This window comes from Archocentrus centrarchus, chromosome 16, assembly GCF_007364275.1.
Source record: "Archocentrus centrarchus isolate MPI-CPG fArcCen1 chromosome 16, fArcCen1, whole genome shotgun sequence".
Lineage (NCBI taxonomy): Eukaryota > Metazoa > Chordata > Actinopteri > Cichliformes > Cichlidae > Archocentrus > Archocentrus centrarchus.
The window spans coordinates 8,703,969-8,724,008 of NC_044361.1; the positions used below are offsets into that span (position 1 = coordinate 8,703,969).

Sequence of the window (20,040 nt, forward strand, 5' to 3'; positions counted from 1 at the left end):
ACACACACACACGCGCGCACACACACACACACACGCACACACACACACACACACACACACACACACACACACACACACACTCTTACTTCTTGGTTGCAGTGTGGCGTCAGCACAACCACACTCTGCTGCCAAATCTGAATCTAATATCCTGTGTTCACCTCATGTTGCCCGGCCCTGGCCTCGACCCCAATGGAAATTACACATCAGTGTAACTCTGTCTGTCCATCTGTCCCACTGCCCGTTCGTCTGTAGCTTGTCTGTGTGTCTGCATGTCTGTCTGACAATATATCTGCCTGTCTGGCTTTCCACATCTCTGTTTATATCTCTGTCGGTACTTGCCTGGTTATGAATCTACCCGCCTGTCTGCTGTGTGCCCGTCTCTTGTTTATTTGTCTTCCTCTATCTGTCTGTCTGGAGATCTGTCACACTGCATGCATACACTCACTGTGTGTCTGGCTGTCCTCTGCGGTCTCTACTTGTCTGCCTGCTGTGCTTCTTTTTTTTCTCCCCCCTTTCTGAATGCTCAGTCATAAAAAGGAACATCTGCAGTGGATCTAGCAGGCAGCAGCATTAGAGCAGAGCTGATAATGATAGTTTCTCTTTGGGCTGCTCAGAAGGCAGACAGACATAACATACCATTCAAGCGTTTCCTGTCTGTGCTGACAGGCAAACTATTTAACCCTCTGTGGTGAGCTCTCAGAGCACAGCCAGGCAGCCCCATAGGGCCATGTAGTAGTACTACCAACTTCAGGTGAGAAGTAGTAGTTCTGGAAAACGCAGTAGATTATTTAATGCATTTTAATCACTAAGCTGTAAGTATTACTTTATTGACATTTCACAATAAGCTCACTGTTGAGTATTACAGCACGCCCATGTAATAATTATAGTCACCATAAGAGCTCAAACTTAAGCCAAAGCCTGACATAACCACTAAAAACTCCATACGGTGTGGTAGAGAGACACTTTAAGTCAAATTAAGACAATAAAAGAGATTATAAATACCACTAACTGCTCTAAGGTCACCATAAAGTTTCTGGTTAGACAGTGCAGACATGCTGAAAGTCCATCCAGAAGAATTATAGGTTTTCTCTAAGGTATTTAGAGCGGCCCATAGCGAGTTAACAGCAGAACTGTTTTAACCGTGCTGGATGAATACTAAGTCTGATTTGTTGTCCTTCTGTTGCCACACTGGAGAGTGCAGATAAAACGGATTAGGCACTAAAGTCTGTCGGTAGGTTTTTAAGGTCAGGAGACCTAGTAAGAGACGCAGCTAATGTTACTCACATATCTCCATTCCCTGTGGTTGGGAAGCGGTGCAGTTGCAGGAGCAGGTGACATTGGAGTTGTCGGGGCCGCCAGGGGCCGTTAGGTTTTGCATGGGGCTGGGCAGACCGGGACACCGCTCCGGGGAGAGAGCCGCCGCCGCCGCCGCCGCCACCGTCGGGGCCCCCCGACGGGAAAACAACAAAAAACTTCCAGGCAGCGGCAGCAGAGTCTGCCGCTATAAGTAACTCCCGACAGTTTCGCTTTTATTATCCCACGACTATTCTCATGCCATAATTGTCTTGGAGCGGCTCGGTGAGAGAATCAGTAGGAGAGCTGGGGACGAGCCACTGCCCGTGGCTAACGCATTGTAGTTTTTCCGTTCCTTCCTCCGTCGCTGAGTGCAGCTGTCTTTACCCTACTAGAGCAGAGCAGACACGGCGCCTTCAAGCCACGCCCATAAACTGACAGAACGCCGCTCCGGCCAATCAGTGGGCTTCAGGGGCCGGACAGCAAAGGGGGGGGGGGGACGGAGGAGGCGCTGCCTTCAGGAGCGGACAGAAATATCACTACTCTGACTTCAGCCAACCAAAAAGAATCAAAAGACGCAACAAAATGGTACGTAGTCAGACAACCTACAAGTAGAATCCATAGTAAATCAAGGAAAGTTTAAAATTAACGAACATAATTCCTCCCTAAAGGTATCACAAAATGCTTTTACATTCACACATTTTAGTATGGAACATAATTGTAAGAGGAGCACTTGAAGGCAGCAATGGGCAGAGGATGGGACAGGGGTTATACTTTGTTAGTCTATGTGTGTATGCACGTGTGTCTCTAGGTTTCAGGGGGCTGGCTACACATTAGTGGGGCTGAAAGGGGTGACTGACCTGACTTAGAAATCTAGCAGACGGCAGGGTCGTGGTTGACAATGGCTGTGGGAGAGCAGAGCAGGGGAGAGGAGGTAGCGGGAGAGAGGGGAGGGCTGGACCTGGTCGGTCTGGTGTGTTATTTGGGGAGGGTGGGGAAAGCGCTTCAAGTTTCACTCCCTTGTTATAGCCGGCCGCAGCCAATGGAGACGGCTCTTTGAAGGGTCTAACCTTGAGGTGACCCCCCATGCTAGTCTTGTGGTTCAGGGCCACATGTGCAGCGGAGAGGCAAAACCCCCCACCTCCACTCCAACACATCCCCTCTTAATCTAACCAACAGTGCAGCTCTTCCATCCAACACACATACACACACACAGAGTCTATAAATAAACTAGGTTCTTCACATCTTAGAGAGGCTCTGAATGCCACTCTAGACCAGGAGGTTCCCAAGCTAGGGTTCAGGGACCGTGCAAGGTCATCATAGAGCTTGCAAGTTTTGTGCAAAGGATAATAAAAATATCAGGTTAGCCATTTCTTAGGTTGTGCTGAATTTATGGCTGCAGATAAGGAGAATGGAAGGTGGTTCAAAGATGCTGGAACACATCATTGAGGCTGTGCAAGTAATTTTTTTTTCTTATTTATTATTAAACAGTAGACCTATAAGGACACACATATGGTAGCATTTTTCATTCTTTTTTAAAAGTTTCGCTGTTCTGCTAGAAGCAAGAGAAGAACTCTTTGTCTTGTAGTCACTCTAATGCTGCCTGGAACCATACGCTGTGTATAAAAGATTTCTGGACTCACATTTTGGCCACCGCCATGTCAGTGAAGTGATCACTAAGGCTTAGCTGGTTTGTGCCGCACAGCTGTTTATATTCCAAAAGGCACCAAGAGTCAAGAGGCCCAATTCAGTGACTTGAATTAGCTGTTGAGACCCACCAAATAGCTGTCCATCACACTGGCCACACCCCTAATTTTAAGTCTACACAGTATTCCAGTAAAATTATATTTTCATGGTTGAAGTTGGGCATTTTAACACAGGAGTCTATGGGGGTTGACTCATTTTTGGAGGCCGCCTCAAATGGGTATTAGAGGAACTGCAGTTTTTGCTACTCCAACACTGGCTTCATTTTTCTGCCCTGTGTGTATGTATGTATGTGTGTGTGTGTGTGTGTGTGTGTGTGTGTGTGTGGGGGGGGGGGGGGGGGGGGGGGGGGGGGGGGGTCAAAGTAGCAGACTGACATGTACCCTGTTGTAGTATAAATGGAACCTTGTAAGTTCATGCCCATGGAAATCATGAATTGGCAACAAGTAAATATTTGAAAGTCCAGAGAAGATTACTGGAGTACTGAGCAGGCCATGGCATTTATATGATGCTATCAAGTCAGCGAGGATGCAGTGAAGGTATAATGGCAGGCTTGCAGCAGGGCCTCCTTTTGGTCCAGGGACTATTTTACATGAGGAATAAAGTTCTTCCAGGTGGCACTCCAAAAAAGAAAATTGAACAAAAAGGGAAAAACATAGGAAGAGCTCCTCTGATCAGAGTCCTGCTCTCTTGCACGCCATTTCTGCAGCAAATCATAGAAATGCCATGGGAGGAAAATCACATCACATATTGTGTATGCTCAGAGTGAAAAATGTGAAATGCCTGCTCAGAGGGGGTGCGGTCTGACCGTTTTCACTCTGAAGACATCAGTAACCAAAGGCAATAAAATGAAATGGACCTCTGTGAAGGAAAATAAGTAAATGGGAAAAGCAAAGACCTCCAACAGATGTTTTGCATTAAGCGCCGCATCACTAGCCAAGTTTTATATCCAATCATGCAAAAATATTTTCCTTGACAGCGGCTTCCACACTCCTCCATGAGTGGACTGACACCTTTGGAAGGAGAGAGGGAAAAAAAAGAACAGACCGCATGACCCTGAAACAATTTACAAACGCCTGGCAGCTGTCATAATTTTATTGAAGCAACAAATTGAGGCTCTGCTGTGTTGTCAGCTAAAGCAGCAATATCAATCGACATGCTGAGGAGCATTTTTTATTTATTTTTTTTTTATGTCTTGATCTGAGGTCACTGTCACGCAGACGCATACCAGACAAGCTCTCATCCACAGGCAGACGCACATCGATTCACACTCTTGCACCCCACATCTATCTCACTACCGCCGCCACAAAACGCATGCGCACACATGCACAGTCTGTCTGGAGCGTCAATTTAGTCCCCTGGGGAGCACGCAGGGTGACACCACTAACAGGCCAGACCAGACTAGACAGCCAGCAGACAGATAAATACTAGGCACAGCTGAATACCAAATGCACTCATGTCTACCAGCCCCCCACCCCCAACTGCCTATAGTCTGCACACACACTTGCACACACACACACACACAGGCTCTCTGCGGGTCTCTTGGGAAACATCCGTCTCATTGTGTATTTGAGGAATACTACCGTTAGGTTGATAAATTTATCATGCTCGGCACGTGTATGTGGATCTATTTTAGGAACATGGGGGGGGGTCCTGCTTACACATGCTTATTCAGGAGTTCACTGCAGTGTTAGTAGTGTTACTGTTGTATGACATGTTAATGTGATGGCCCTTTAAAGATCTGAGAATGTGTACTTTTTAATACAGTGCAGGCAGGTAAGGAAACACCACCACCATGTGTCTGCACAAACCCAACATTCTGGATGACAACAGGTTCATCTGAAGCCACGGGAAGCTCATCTCATGCAAATGTATGTTTGGATATACAGATGATTCCCTGCCTGTCATATTCCTAGGATTTTGATGCTAAAAAGACAGGCTGACAGATGACTGTAATAATATAAAAGATGGTGCAGATGATTCAAAGTTTGGATGTTTGTGAGGAGACCATGAATGAATCAGTGATGTGATCGGGCCAAAAAGCAGCACAACAAAGGCCTCAGAGGAAGGGAGCTCCATCCTTCCTCTCTTTAAAAACATGACATCCAGGGCAACTTCTCCATCCCTGTCAGTGCGGTGCTGAGCAGCAAGCTACTTCATAGCGCCATCTTGTGGTCCATCTCGGAAAAACCCCAGTTTCTCTGGACCATCCCAAACATGGAGTGGAAAAACTTGCTTTGCTTCCCTGGTGTCTGCTTCAGTTCTCCTCGTGCCTCTTCTCTGTCGCTCCATTACTTGTGAAACCAAAGCTGTCTCCCGGGCACGGGTTTAAGCTTTGAATCAATTATGCCTCGCCTTCATCAGATGCAACGAGGGAGCACAGGGAAAATGAAAGAGTCCCGTTCTACAGCTCATTTTATAGAGAGAGACTAAAGTGTTCACAGAGCGCTTTTTGAAGAAGAAAACACAGTTATGCTTTAAGACTAAATAGAAAGATTTTTTTTTCCTGTATGAAAAGAGCTTATTTATGCAGAAAGCTACACACACACACACACACACCTCTGTACTCAACACTCATTTTATCTTTTGGGTTGGTCCTGTTATTTCAAAGCTGTCAAATAAAAAAAATAATGGGCATATAAAAAGTAATATTTTGGACAACAGTACGCTGTGTAGAGGGAGCATGTTTCTCTGCTTGGCAATTAGCAAACAGGTATTTGTCGCTATATCAGTGTTTAAAATAGTATATCACTTTAAATCTCTGAAGTATATCCAATAGAGTAGAAATGATTAATTAATTCACTGATTTGTTGAAGATATTTAAAGATATGAACTGATCAGGTAATTGGGCTAATTGGGCATTTTTCACTACATTAGGGTCAATAAAGTAAAGGGCCACATGCAAGGAAACCTTAAAAGCTACAAAATTTCCACAACAAAAAGTTCACCTTTGTATTCACACCTATGTAATGATAATCTATGATGTATTATGCAATATTATTACAGTCAAACGGGTCTTAATTTTGAAATTGTGTATATTCCTGATTACACTTGTGTACTTTTACATATTTTCAACTGAACTTTTACTTATAACTGACTATTTTAAAATGTGGCATATTTGTATGTTTAGTAAAGGATCTATAAACTTCCACCAACACCGCACCAAAACTGCCTAAATGACCCATCTGTCCATGTGATCACCTCTTGGTCTGTTTACAATAAGTCAGCTTGATTCCTAAAAGGACCAGGACTTAAAAGCACTAACTCAGCTTTTATTATCCTGTCCTCGGGATGAATTACTGGACAAAATTACAGGTGTGAAAGTAGCTGGGGCTTTCATCCAAATGTAGTGCAAATGTTAAAATGCCAACTAATGCACTGCTGGTATGCAAATATTAGGAGCTGGTTTGTTGAGATCAACAGCTGGTAGACTTACAGGAGAAGCAAGAGCTCTTTAACAAACAACAACAACAACAAAATCCTTGCATATGCAAAACAACTGCGGGCGGGGTAAAGCCTCTTGAATGGTGCGCCCTATATGAGACAGCCAGTTAAATGTATATGTAACAGTTGCCCTGCCCCAGTAAGGACGGCCGACACACAATTTTACATGCTTCTTTATACACAATCTTTTACGCTCTTTTTGCCTGGCTGTGGAGCGCTCCCCCTCAGGCTCACTGCCGAGCGTCTTGCCACACTCGTCTCCGGTCCTGCGCCTACTGTCAGAGGAGAGGTTAATTAGTCATGCCCGACAGGTGTGCCACCCTCCTCATCAGGCACTGATCCCTCCTGCAACTGAGCCCAGAAACCACAGTCCACCGCCGCAGCATAGGAGGGTATCAGCTGAGCTAGTGCTAAGATCAGCTGAACTATTGGTGTGAGGTCAGCCTCGGCTGACCTCACACCCTCCCTGAACTAACGCTGTGCTCGAATTTGTTATGCTTAGAAAAAAAAAAAAAAGGTCATGTTTTGGGTTAAAATGGATCATTTTATAATGTTAAAAACATGCTAGAAAGTTCTCCAACTGAAAATTCACATGATAACAGGTGGCTAGAGTTGCATGTAGTACAAAAGATGTCATACTGATTGCAAAACAGACCAAAAAAAATAACAGGAAGAAAGCATTCCCAAAATAGCAGAAATGGTTAATACAGTTGAAGCAGATTATTGAATGAAATATTCATACACGTGGCCACATAAATCCCCCAAAACTCAGAGAAAGAGGAGAAACTGACAGGCTGTGAACCATATGGGATAACCTGTGACTCTGTAAACCAACACAGCGCAGAAGGAGAGCTCCAGAAGAGCGGTTTCTTTCCTGCATCACTAATGCCTGTTTATCCAAAAAAAGAAAAAGAAAAAAAAAAAAAAAGAAGAAATTCTTCCTGTGGGCGCAGTCTCTGTCATGGGACTTGTGTGATGAAAGTATTTGCGCATGACGAGGATCCATTTTGACTCTAACATAACATTTTCAGTCAGACTAATAACTCGAAACACCCCGTGACTTCTGTGTGGAGTCGGTATTACTGAATGTCTTTCCAAATGTCAGAACAAAAGATGGATATGACTCAGCCTTAGTAACAAGGCTGAATGGGATTCATGAATTAACCGCAATGCATCTCACCAGCTGACAAAGCTGGAGAGCGAGGGGGGCGAGAGAGAGAGAGAGAGAGAGAGAGAGAGAGAGGGAATGAAAGAGAGTGCTTGCTTAGGCACTGACTGTAGCTCGGCGTCTTCAGCGGAGCGCTAAGTAACAGAAAGGCCACTCCAGACAGTCAGATTGCAGAGTACAGAGTTGCGTTCAATAAAAACGTCTGGCATGCCACATCATATTTGGTGCTTCCTGCCCTTGTCTGGCTGCAGTGCCGTGTCATATCCTGTCCACACAGGTGCACCAGCTGTCTGGCTTCCCACCCCTGTCATTTCCACGCACACACAACTCACTTACACCCCTGTCATTTCAAAGAATACCCCTCCCTACCTCTCTTACTGCCGCAGGCTCCACTGCAATGACACCACAGCCTGCACTGAAAAGTTGTGTGTGTGTGTGTGTGTGTGTGTGTGTGTGTGTGTGTGTGTGTGTGTCAGAGACAGATAGCAAGAAGAAGAGAAAGGAGGAAGATAGAGCAGACAGAAAGATGCTGTGTGTGTCTGTGTTTGTATGTGTATCAGTTTGGGTCTGAACAGGGGAGCGACAGATTGAATAAGACAGTTTAAGAAGAGCGAGACAGAGCCTGAGGTGGAGTATAATGAGACCAAGAAAGGGAATGAACGAAGAGAGGAGGTGAAGAAGAAGCAAGAGAAGGTGAGTGAACAGATGAGAAAAGGAGAGTATAGGATTAAAGGAGAGATGGAAGAGATAAGAATAGAAGAGGAAAGGAAAGGAAAAGAGAAGAGAAGAGAAGGCAAGATAAAAAGGAAGCAAAGAAGAAGCAAATTTATGAGAAAGAAAGAAAATGAGTTAAACACGAGAGGATAGAAAAGAACTGGGAAAATAAAGGGAAGATAAAGTTAAAGAAAAGAGGAAAGAAGATAAGAGGGGAAGGGAAGAAGAGGAAAACTAAAGAAAGAAGAAGAAGAAAGGGGGGTGAGAGAAAAAGAAAAACAAGGAGAGGTAAAATAATGGAATATAAAAGAAAATAAAAAAAGAGAAGGGGAGATTAAAAAATGAGGAGTAGAAGAGAAGAATAAAAGAGAGCAGAAAGTGAGAAAAGGAAAAAGTAGAGAAATAACAAAAAAGGGAAAGCATAAAGAAAAGAGGAGTAAAAGAAAAAAGAAGAAGAAGAAACAAAGTGAAAGCAAAAGCCAGTGAGGGAGGGATGCAGAGACACAGACAGAGAGGAAGAGTAGATAATCAGCAGGTATTGAGCTCTTTTCACCCCTGCGGTAGGGCCCTGCTGAGCATTGTAATGGGCTGTCTGCCCAGCTGGGCCGATGAGCTCATGTCTGGCTTTAATGCCAATCTCCTGAACTGGCACACGGCTCGGCAAGGCAAGCGCAGACGCAACACCACAATGCCGCCGCTCTACCGCCCCTAGGGAAAGGACGCAGCGCAGCTGAGAGAGGAAAAGAAAGATGGGGAAAAGAGAAGGAAAAGTGACGGAGAGAGCTGGGGAGGGTGAAGGTGTGTTTGCGTGCACCCCCGACAGCCACTTCCGTCACAACACCGATAAGAGCCCCGAACCAGACGACAATAATCACACAGCCAGTGAGACGGCGGCCGAAAAATTTGTGTGTGTGTGTGTGTAAAAGTGAGGGAAGGGAGCAAGAAAGAGGGAGAGAGTGTCATTTTATGCAGTCATAAACAGTGGTGATTACAGAGTGTGGATGCTACACGTTACAGCCTCCTGCTGTTAGGAGTGTATCCACAGTTACAGGCACAAACACACATCTGTATACAAAAGCATACATATAACACACGTGCAATCAGATTTTCAAATAGCTCTGCAGTGTGGTTTCAATGACATGCTGATGTGTACATTTACACACAGTTATAAACAGAAATATTCAGTGTTGGGCAGCAGTGCTTCAGTGGTCTGGCTTTTTCACTTTCCTTTTGGGTTTGCAACAGAGTGTATTTATTATACATTGTAAATTATATATTATAAAATACAAGTATTTGCTTTTTCACATTGCAGGCAATTCACAGCAACCTGTAGAGTGTTTACATATAGTGATTGTAAATGTGTATTTGTATTTAGCTTTAATGAGCAAATGGTAAACATTAAACCTATAACGCATGAGTATGATGGCAGTGTCACTGCATAGCTCATGGCTCACTGCTGTAACAAGGCGATGAAAGAGATATTAGCATGACTTTACCCTTTTAGTCTTGTTAAAAACATTTTGTTAGTCCTTTAAAAATCTAAACCTGACTGAACAAAACCTGTAATAATGGATAATGGCCTACTGGAGGTCACTGAACAGTTGCTTCTTATTTTCATATGTCCACCAGGAAGTGTTCGACATTATCATTCACATGGAGCATAATCAATGTAAAAGATGGATGTAAGTGAAGGCAAAGCAGAAGTGCCTTAAACCTGCATTCTTTTTAAAGAATTTGCAAAAGCACTTCTGGTCCTATAGAAGTTAGGCCTCGGTCATACAGGCCTCGAGACCTGTCGATGACTGAAGGGGAACCAGCAATCATGAGGGAAAAATGTGTATTCACTGAACAGTTGCAAGTGGTTACTGGAGATTGTTGCCAGTTGTGAAATCAATTGCTAAGCTCCAGTCACACAAGCCTAGAGACAGGTCAGTGATTCCCTGGTAGCCACCAGTCACAAGGGAAAAGTGTGGATTCTGTGACCAGTTGGTGTGTGGTTGCTGCCAATCACCAGCATTAAACTGCCTGCAAAGAAAACCTCTTTGGAATTGCTTTAGTTGCTTGCAGGGTGCTGCAGTCGCCACCAGATCGCACGGAAGATGCTAGCTTGTCTCGCAAACTACTCGCCAAGCGGTGGTGAAACTGAAAAGTGTGACGCAAACTGGGAACAGTTTTGAAATGTGCAGCAGTGACAAATTTTACTTTAAGGGCAAGCATTCTCCATTTCCAGTTTGTATGGGACTTTTTCAGTGTTTACAGACAAGTTGGTGTCTTCCATAAAATCTACAACCATGTCAATCTGCTACTGACCAAAGCAATTACAAGGAAGTTTTTGGTGCAGCACCCTGTCAATGACCAATTTCACTCAGCAGCAGCCAGCAACCACTTGCCAACCCATCAGGGGATACACATTTTTCTCTTGCAACTGGAGGTTTCCAAGTGGTCACTGACCACTCTCTAAGGTTGTGTGACTGAGGCCTTAATGGGAGAATGGCCTCGTACTTGACCTTTGTAAACATTTTCCTGTTGAGTTTATTGGCTCAGTCAATCACCTGGGTCATACTGAATAAATCATTAAGTCCATTTTGGAAATTTAGGTCATTCTAAGTCTCAAAAAAGGAGGATTATCCAGATGTACTCATTGGCTAACAAAATGTAATTGACAACCCAATTACTGAGCAGTTTCACAGTCAGATCCACCCCTCATCATCACATCTGGTTGAGGTCAGGACTCTGTGCAGGCCAGTCAAGTTCTTCCACACAAACTCACTCATCCATGTCTTTATGGTCCTTGCTTTGTGCACTGGTGCACACTCATGTTGGAACAGGACAGGGCCGTCCCCAAACTGTTCCCACAAAGTTGGGAGCATGAAATTGTCCTAAATGTCTTGGTATGCTGAAGCATTAAGAGTTCCTTTCACAGGGGGGCTGAGCCCAACTCCTGAAAAACAACCCCACACCATAATCCCCCCCCCCCCACCAAACTTTAATCTTGGCACAATGCAGTCACTTAAATACCATTCTCCTGGCAACCACCAAACCCAGACACGTAGAGATTGCAGAGAAGCATGATTCATCCCTCCAGAGAACATGTCTCCACTGCTCTAGAGTCCAGCGGTGGTGTGCTTTACACCACTGCATCTGACTCTTTGCATTGAGTTTGGTGATATAAGGCTTGGATGCAGCTGCTCAGCCATGGAAACCCATTCCATGAAGCTCTCTATGCACTGTTCATGAGCTAATCTGAAGGCCACATGAAGTTTGGAGGTCTGTAGTGACTGACTGCACAAAGTTGGTGACCTCTGCGCACTATGCACCTCAGCATCTGCTGACCCTGCTCTGTGATTTTACGTGGCCTACCACTTTGTGGCTGAGTTGCTGTTGTTCCCAATCACTTCCACTTTTTTATAATACCACTAACAGTTCACTGTGGAATACTTAGTATTGAGCAAAATTTCACAACTGGACTTGTTACACAGGCGGCATCCTATCACGGTACCACACTGGAATTCACTGAGCTCCTGAGAGCGACCCATTCTTTCACAAATGTTTGTAGAAGCCGTCTGCATTCCCAGGTGCTTGGTTTATACACATGTGGCCATGGAAGTGATTAGAATACATGAATCCAATGATTTAGATGGCTGAGTGAATACTTTTGGCAATATAGTGTATATTCAATAATCATCCTCTTGTAGCTCTATTTTTGTGGCTAAATGTTACACCATGTTCACCAGCAAACCTCTCACTGTGTCTATCTCCTATTTGTTGCTAAGCAGTGGATGTTTACATCCATTCTGCTAAAACAACGCAATTTATTTTTGGCAATAATCAGATCATTGTGTGGGAACCTGTAATGTGATGGGTGTTTATAACAGACAATTTAAGAAATAATTTCAGAATCTGGTAATAATCTGGCTGCTTGAAGTTTTGATAAAAATACTTTTACTCTGTTTATTCTGATTGGCACTGACTTCTTCATATACTCCATCTTGTTCACTGGCCAAAGCAAATGAATGGTAAATGGACTGGTTGTTATATAGCACTTTTCTACTCTACACAAGCACTCAAAGTGCTTTATACACATCTCATTCACACAGATTCATAAAAGCACTTTCTACAGCTGAGTGCTGTTTATCTAACATTCACACACAATCACATTCCAATGAATCAGGAGCAACTCGGGATTCAGTATCTTGCCCAAGGATACTTTGGCATGCAGACTGGAGCAGTCAGGGATCGAACCACCAACCTTCCGATTAGTAGATGACCTGCTCTACCTCCTGAGCTACAGCCACAGATAATTATTCTTTCTCTATTAAGTACACATACTTCACGGTCGTTCCATTGGAGTTTGTTTTCCAGAAAGCAACTGTTGCAATGGCATCCCAAAAATTACCTGCATTCGGCCACATTTACTTGTCATATTTGTAATTAGAATCTCTGATTCTATTTCTGTTCCTTTTTTCTCTGTTTGACTTGACTGACTCATTGTGAGATTTTCCAGTACTGTCAGGCCCCGAATAAACTCCCAGTTCCATTTTTTTCCCAGGCCATTTTCACTTCCATGTCAAGAAATCTCTAGAAAAACAATCCATCTCCACAGAGATGTTATCGGTTTCATATATCATCCCTGACATACATCTGAGAATGTCACAACATAAGCTCTGACTGTGAGGGCAGCAGGTCTGGAACAGATGGACGCTCATATGAACAAGTTGCAGCGATCCAAACACTTCAAACGCTCCTCCTTTCTGCCTGCGTGGCTACCCCACATAAAATGCTATAGCGTCCATATTGAGCAATATAATGAAAACATTACATTAGGTGAGAGATGCTGCGCTGGGAGCAAGGGCTGACAGATGGATGGCAGTGGGAACATGTTGCAGCACCCCAGACCTGCTACCACCCTGGCAGAACATAGTGACAAACAGGTTAGCACGACCGGCGCGCTAACACTGCCTACACTAACACAGCTGCTTCCAGTCGACTCCTGCTCGCACTGGTTAGGCTTTATACACATATATCTGATCATACCATATCGCTTTGTTAGCTCCAGTGTTCACCATACAGCTTGTAAACAGCACAGCCCGTGACAGCTTGTACCAGCCCAGCCAGCGTTCACCACAGTCTGCCTCGCTGCCATCCTACAGCTCTGTAGCAGGACCAGTGAGTTAACAGCTTGTACCAGGCCAGCAAGCGTCCCTGCTCACAGCTTGTGTTGCTAGCAAAGCCCCCCCACCCCCAACCTCTCCTTACAGTAGTAGCAAGCAGGACTATGGGGAGTCAACAGATCACCCCACAACAGCTTGTAACCGCTGCGTTCACTGCTGAGGTGCTAAAACCAAAGGCAAGGCTGCACAACAACATTAACACTGCATCAAGTCAGCAGCGGTATCTCATTCGTGGTGGATAAAATGTCTGACAGGGTGGTATTAGCAGCAGAAATGATGCTTATTTGATCTATATCTCCATATGTGAGGAATAATGACAGATGCCACCATGCTGGGCCATAACCTGAAGATTCTGTAACGTCTGATTTAAGACGGAAATATGTTCAAATGCAGAGACTGAATAATTTAAGAATATCCAATATGTACAATCTTTTTTTTGGACTCAACCCTTGATAGGATGATGAGCAACTCCAGAATTCCCTCTATTTCCATACATGATTGGATGGAAGCATTTATTGCTCTTGCATTCTTGTAATACACCAGCATTTAAAGACTTGCTTTCAAGGGTTGAAGGAGTATGGAGGCTTATCAGAACATAACATAACACTGGGTTTGGAACTGTAAATAATCTAGAGAGAGTGTATGACTGCATATTTTATGGATGTGTTTCACAAAACCTTAAGATTTTACCAAACAAATCAGTGTTTTTTTGCTAGAGCCCTCTGTGCTGATCTGGTGCTAACGTGGTTGAGGGAAATTAAATTAAATTCATATTCAATGATGCTAAACCACATGACTTACATCGAGTATAAACACTTACTGCCAATAAAGGAAGCACTGTCATTTACTGTTAGTAGGTGGGAAGCAAAGGTATGATGATTATGGTAGTAGATAGGAATGCTCAATGTTTCTGTAACCTTGAATAAAAGCATAACCCTAAGGGCCAGATCACACTAGCAAACAAGTGGGACAAAGTCTGTGCAAAAGCTTGATTGATGATTTCAGAAAGTTAAAGTACTGTGCCAAAATCTTGAGTCACTCTTCATTTCTTTATATTTTGTTGGAAAATGGAAAATAGCTACAGCAATTTATTGAAATGTGCAATTATATTTTGTGTTTTTCTAACCAGGTATATTTTTACCTTATTGGCAGCATGTTTGGGATCATTGGCATGCTGAAAAATGAAGCTGCTGTTAATCCGATGCTTTCCAGGTCAGTGGTGGCTCAAAATCTGACCGTACTTTTCTACATTTTATTATTTCATCAATTTTGACAAGATCTCCAACACCACTGGCTGAAATGCAGCTCCAAACCATGACAGAGCCGTGTTTTACAAATGTCTGCAGACACTCACTGTTCTACCTCTCTCCTGACCTCCTCCATATATACTGACAATTTGATCCAAAATTTTCAAATCTGAACTCATCCATCAGACCTGTTGCCACTGATTTTCAGTCCAGTTCTTGTGTCATTTGGCATTCCTCAGCCTTTTCTCCCTGCGCCCTGCTCCCCTTCCTTAAAAATGGCTCCTTGGGGGGCGCTAGTGCGCAGCTGTAGGATGTAGACGTGTTGGTTTGCGCTCTCCACCACAACTTTAAACAAATATTTAAATTCCACGATAAAAACATCTAGGAGCCAGCATCGCTGGTCCTGCACCCCCGACTAGCAACCGGGCATCATGTCGCCTTTGAAAAAATCCACAAATTCCGGGAAAAATAAGACCATGGACGGATACATCGGCGGCGCTAGTGCTAATGAGGCTAATGCTAGCAGTGGCCTCGCCAGCGGGACCGTGAACGAAACTGGGGACTGCGCTTCGGGTGACAAAACCCAGATGCTCGTAATGTGCCAGGAAATATGTAAAAATATGTCAGCCTCAATCCTGGAGAAACTTGATGAGCGTTTCGACGCCCTTGAAGCCAGGCTTCAGTCTGTCTTGGCTGCACAGACTGACTTACAGAACCGCATGGCCGGCCAAGAATCAGCAATCAACGCACACGAGGAGCGTCTGGGGGAACTTGAAACGAAATGTGCGGAGCTTACAAAGCTTGTAACTCAGCAGCAAACCAAACTGCTGGACTTGGAGGCGCGTTCCCGCAGGCACAACATCAAAATCGTTGGCGTAAAAGAAAACTCAGAAGAGGGGAGACCAACCGAGTTTGTCTCTAAGCTCATTCCCGAATTACTGGGCAAACAACATTTCCCGCATCCACTGAAGGTCGACCGCGCACACCGCTCTCTGTGGCCCAAGCCGGCGGCGGGTGAGAAACCGCGTACCATCATCGCCCGAATACATCACTTTCAGATGAAAGAGCAAATTCTACGCCTGGCCAGGACGCAGCCGTTGGAATATAAGGGGAACAAAGTTCTGATTTTTCCTGACTACACCAGCGAAGTAATGAGCCAGCGCCGCGCCTTTCGAAACGTGATGCAAGCCCTGAGAGGGAACGGAATCAAGTTCCAGCTGCGGTACCCGGCTCGGCTGCAGGTGCAATGGCTTGATGGCAACCCCCCTGAGGTTTTCAGCGACCCGGCTCAGGCGGAGGCGGCTCGCCTGCGGAGGATGGGCGGCACGACTGAAAGGGAATAGTGAGCCAAGTGGCGTTCTTTCTTTCTTTTTCCTCTCTTCTGTCTTAAGGTGTGCTGGCCCTCCGGTGTTAGCCGCCTCCGTCATGCAGTGGTTTTTCTGACGAACTATATTTTTAATAGCGTACGGACGCCCTGAACGCATGCTGAATAACCTGGGTCTGTTCTTTCAGAAAATACATTTTAAGATTATCTGGTAGAGTTGTTTAGTTCTTATGCCAGTTTAATGTTTGTTGTGGTGGGGGTCGTCGCGACTGGACTGTGTACGGTCCGCTATCTGTCCGGCAGCTCCTGTTTTGCTTAGGGGGGGGGGGATGTGCGTCGCGTTCCGCAGCCGCCGGGATGTGGGAGGGGGGGGGGGGGCTCGAGGTGTGTGTTAATTGTTTGTTTCGTTCTACCCAGATGCGCATGTGTTATTTGTCTGTATCGCATAGCATCAAAACTGCCAGTTCCGACAATATATGCGTTCAATGACTGATGTTCGTGGTGGGGGGCGGACAGAGGGGAGAAATCTGCAACTGATTTCATGGAATGTAAAAGGTTTGGGCAGTGCAATGAAGAGGGGGAAAATTTTTAAACACCTGAAGTCCTTAACTGCAGACATTGTTTTCCTACAAGAGACCCATATTAGAAAAGATGCACAACATAGACTAAAGTGTAGTTGGGTGTCTCAGATATACCAGTCGCCGTTCACCTCTCATGCTCGTGGTGTGGCCATATTATTGAGAAAGAATATCCCATTTCAGACATCATCTGTGGTCAGTGACCCTATGGGCAGATTCGTGATGGTAACTGGCACCATAAACTCGGAACCATTAACTCTCCTTAATGTTTATGGCCCAAATTCAGATGATCCTAATTTTTTTAGAAAAGTTTTTGACCTGCTTCCCGATGATAGCCATTCAAAAGTAATAATAGCAGGGGACTTAAACTGTTATCTTGACCCCTTTCTTGACAGATCATCTAAACGACCAGCATCAGAAACGGCGTCTACCAAACTTCTAAATAATCTTCTCAAAGCAAGGAATATGGTTGATATTTGGAGGGCTCAACATCCTACGAGTAGAGAGTACTCATTTTACTCACATGTGCATAAATCCTATAGCAGGATTGATTATTTTCTAATAAGTAACAATCTTATTTCTCAAATCGCCGACTCTAAATATCATAACATACTGATTTCTGATCATTGCCCCCTAGCCATATCACTAAATCTGTCCCTCCCTAGGGAGGGTTATTCCTGGCGACTTAATGCAAACCTTCTTAACGATGATAACTTTGTTAAAAACATAACCTCCAAACTAAAGGACTTTATAGAAATAAACGATAATGGTGAAGTATCAGACCCCATCTTGTGGGAAGCATTAAAGACTGTTCTGCGCGGCGAAATAATTTCCTACACTTCAGCCCTTAAAAAAGAAAGAGATAAACGCCTATTTGAAATCAATTGCGCCCTCTCCAACCTGGAAAGAAAGTACCAAATCTCTGAATCACCTGGCGACTATAAGGAAATACTTAAACTTAGATATGAATATAACGAAATTATGAGCAGCCAGGTTAGCAATTTGCTTTGGAAACTACGACAGAAGAATTTTGAGCTTGGAGATAAGCCCGGCAAATTGTTAGCACTACAGCTCAAGGGTGCCCAAGCCGCGAGATCAATTTATAGCATTAAGTCAAAATCCGGCGTGCTCTTAACCAACCCTGCCGACATAAATCGTAGATTCAGAGAGTTCTATGCTAACCTGTATTCCTCCGAGAATAATGCAACACAATCCGATTTTAATGATTTTTTCGATTCCCTCCCGTTGCCTAAACTGAATAAGTCTGACAGGGACTATCTGGAGTCCGACTTGACGCTTCAGGAGGTCACAGAAGCTATAAAATCCCTCCCATCAGGCAAAGTAGCCGGGCCTGACGGCTTTGGTTCGGATTTCTATAAGAAATTTTGCGACCTCCTTGCACCACTCTTGTTTAGAATGATGTCTGCTTCAAAAAAGGATGGAAAACTGCCCAGAACTCTTTATGAGGCTAACATTTCTCTTTTTCCTAAAAAGGGGAGGGACAAAACCGACCCGGCCAGCTTTAGGCCAATTGCATTGCAAAATGTTGATCGCAAGATAATCACAAAAATTTTGGCCACTAGATTGAATAAATGTTTAGCATCTATCATTCATCCGGATCAAACAGGGTTTATCCCTGGCAGGTTATCTTTTTTTAACGTAAGACGACTACTTAACACTGTATACTTCGATCATAAAAATACTAATGCCTCTATTCTGGCCCTTGACGCACACAAAGCCTTTGACCAGGTAGAATGGCCGTTCATGTTTGAATCATTGCGCAGGTTTGGGTTTGGCGAGACTTTCATCTCCTGGGTGAAACTGATATATCAAGAACCCCTGTGCTCCATCCTGACAAATAATGACCGGTCAGCTCCATTTCGCCTACAGCGCTCAGTTCAGCAGGGCTGCCCGCTGTCACCAGCACTTTTTGCTATTGCATTGGAACCACTTGCTGCAGCAATCAGGGCGCACCCGCACATAGAAGGCCTCCGAGTCGGTGGTGTTGAGACACTCATTAGTTTATACGCCGATGATGTGATATTATATTTGCACGACACTGTAAAATCTGTCCCCCTCCTCCTCAGTCTGATTACATCCTTCAGTAAAATTTCCGGGTATACAATCAATTGGTCAAAGAGTGAGTTGATGCCTCTTTCCAACACGTTCCCATCTGGATTCTTACAAAAAGTCCCATTTAAAGTGGTTGAGAGCCATCTTACCTATCTCGGTCTTACTATACCCAAAGACCCCAAACTTATATTCAAACTAAACTTCGCAGAGTTTATATCAGGATTAAAGCAAAATATTGAGTACTGGAAGACTTTGCCTCTGTCAATGATTGGACGCATTAATTCGATCAAAATGATCTCCCTACCTAGGTTCTTGTATTTATGTCAAAATCTTCCTATTTATCTTACAGCGACTTTCTACAAGGACCTGGATTCGATCATTCAATCCTATATATGGAATGGGAAAAATGCTAGGATTTCTAGAGTGCATTTACAGAGGCCGAGGGAGGAGGGAGGTCTGGGCCTACCTGTATTTAAACACTATTACTGGGCTGCCAATATCAGAGCACTAATGTATTGGCAACAGGGCCTCCCGGGTAACCCAGGGATGAATTTCCCTCTGTGGCTCAAGATGGAATCCAATCTGGTGAATAACTCCTCCCTACCAGCTATGCTGTTTGCCCGCCTCGAAAAACCAGAAGCCTATCGAAATTTGAGCTTTGTGTTAAGACACGAAGTAAGAATCCTAAATCAGATCAGGACCTTCTTTGCATTACCAAATACATCAGCACAGACGCCGTTTTGCTTTAACCACAGTTTCTTGCCTCCTTGGCAGGACAAAGCTTATCATGATTGGAGGGAAAAGGGGCTAGTGTCGATTAAGGACATGTATATTGGCAATAAGTTTGCATCATTCAGCCTATTGAAAGAAAAATACAATCTGCCCCATTCACACTTCTTTCGATATCTGCAGGTCAGGCATTACATTAAGTCAAAAATTGAGAACTTTGACACCTTTCCACGGGAGCACGGTGTTCTTGACATACTTGTGAGTTCCCCTGACTCTAGACATCTCATTACAAGAATTGTACATCTACTTAGTGACCACACTGTAGCACACACCTCAAAAATCAGGGAGGCCTGGGGAAACGAGCTAGGGATAACGATCCCTGAACCCTTATGGAACAGATGCCTCTCCAAAATTCGCTCGTGTTCAATAAACAGCAGACATCAGCTAATTCAGTTTAAAATCACGCATCGGTTACACTACTCAAAGGTCAGATTGCATAAGATTTATCCCTCTGTCTCCCCCATATGTGACAGGTGTAACATCTCTGAAGGCACACTGTCTCATGCTTTTTGGTCTTGTCCTTCATTAAAGGGTC

General features: G+C 44.3%; 1 protein-coding gene across 3 annotated transcripts in view; it reads right to left on the bottom strand.

Annotated features, from left to right (window-relative positions):
- LOC115794099 (low-density lipoprotein receptor class A domain-containing protein 4) overlaps window positions 1–20,040 on the bottom strand; it is a 253,084-nt gene that overhangs the window by 31,563 nt on the left and 201,481 nt on the right. The window contains exon 1 of one of the 3 annotated variants that reach the window (XM_030749377.1): window positions 1,285–1,653. The exons of the other annotated variants lie outside the window; for them this stretch is intronic. Coding sequence (XP_030605237.1) covers window positions 1,285–1,378 — 94 coding nt within the window. The 5' untranslated portion in view covers window positions 1,379–1,653. Of the gene's footprint in view, window positions 1–1,284; window positions 1,654–20,040 lie in introns of those variants that run through there. 3 annotated transcript variants of the gene reach the window in all.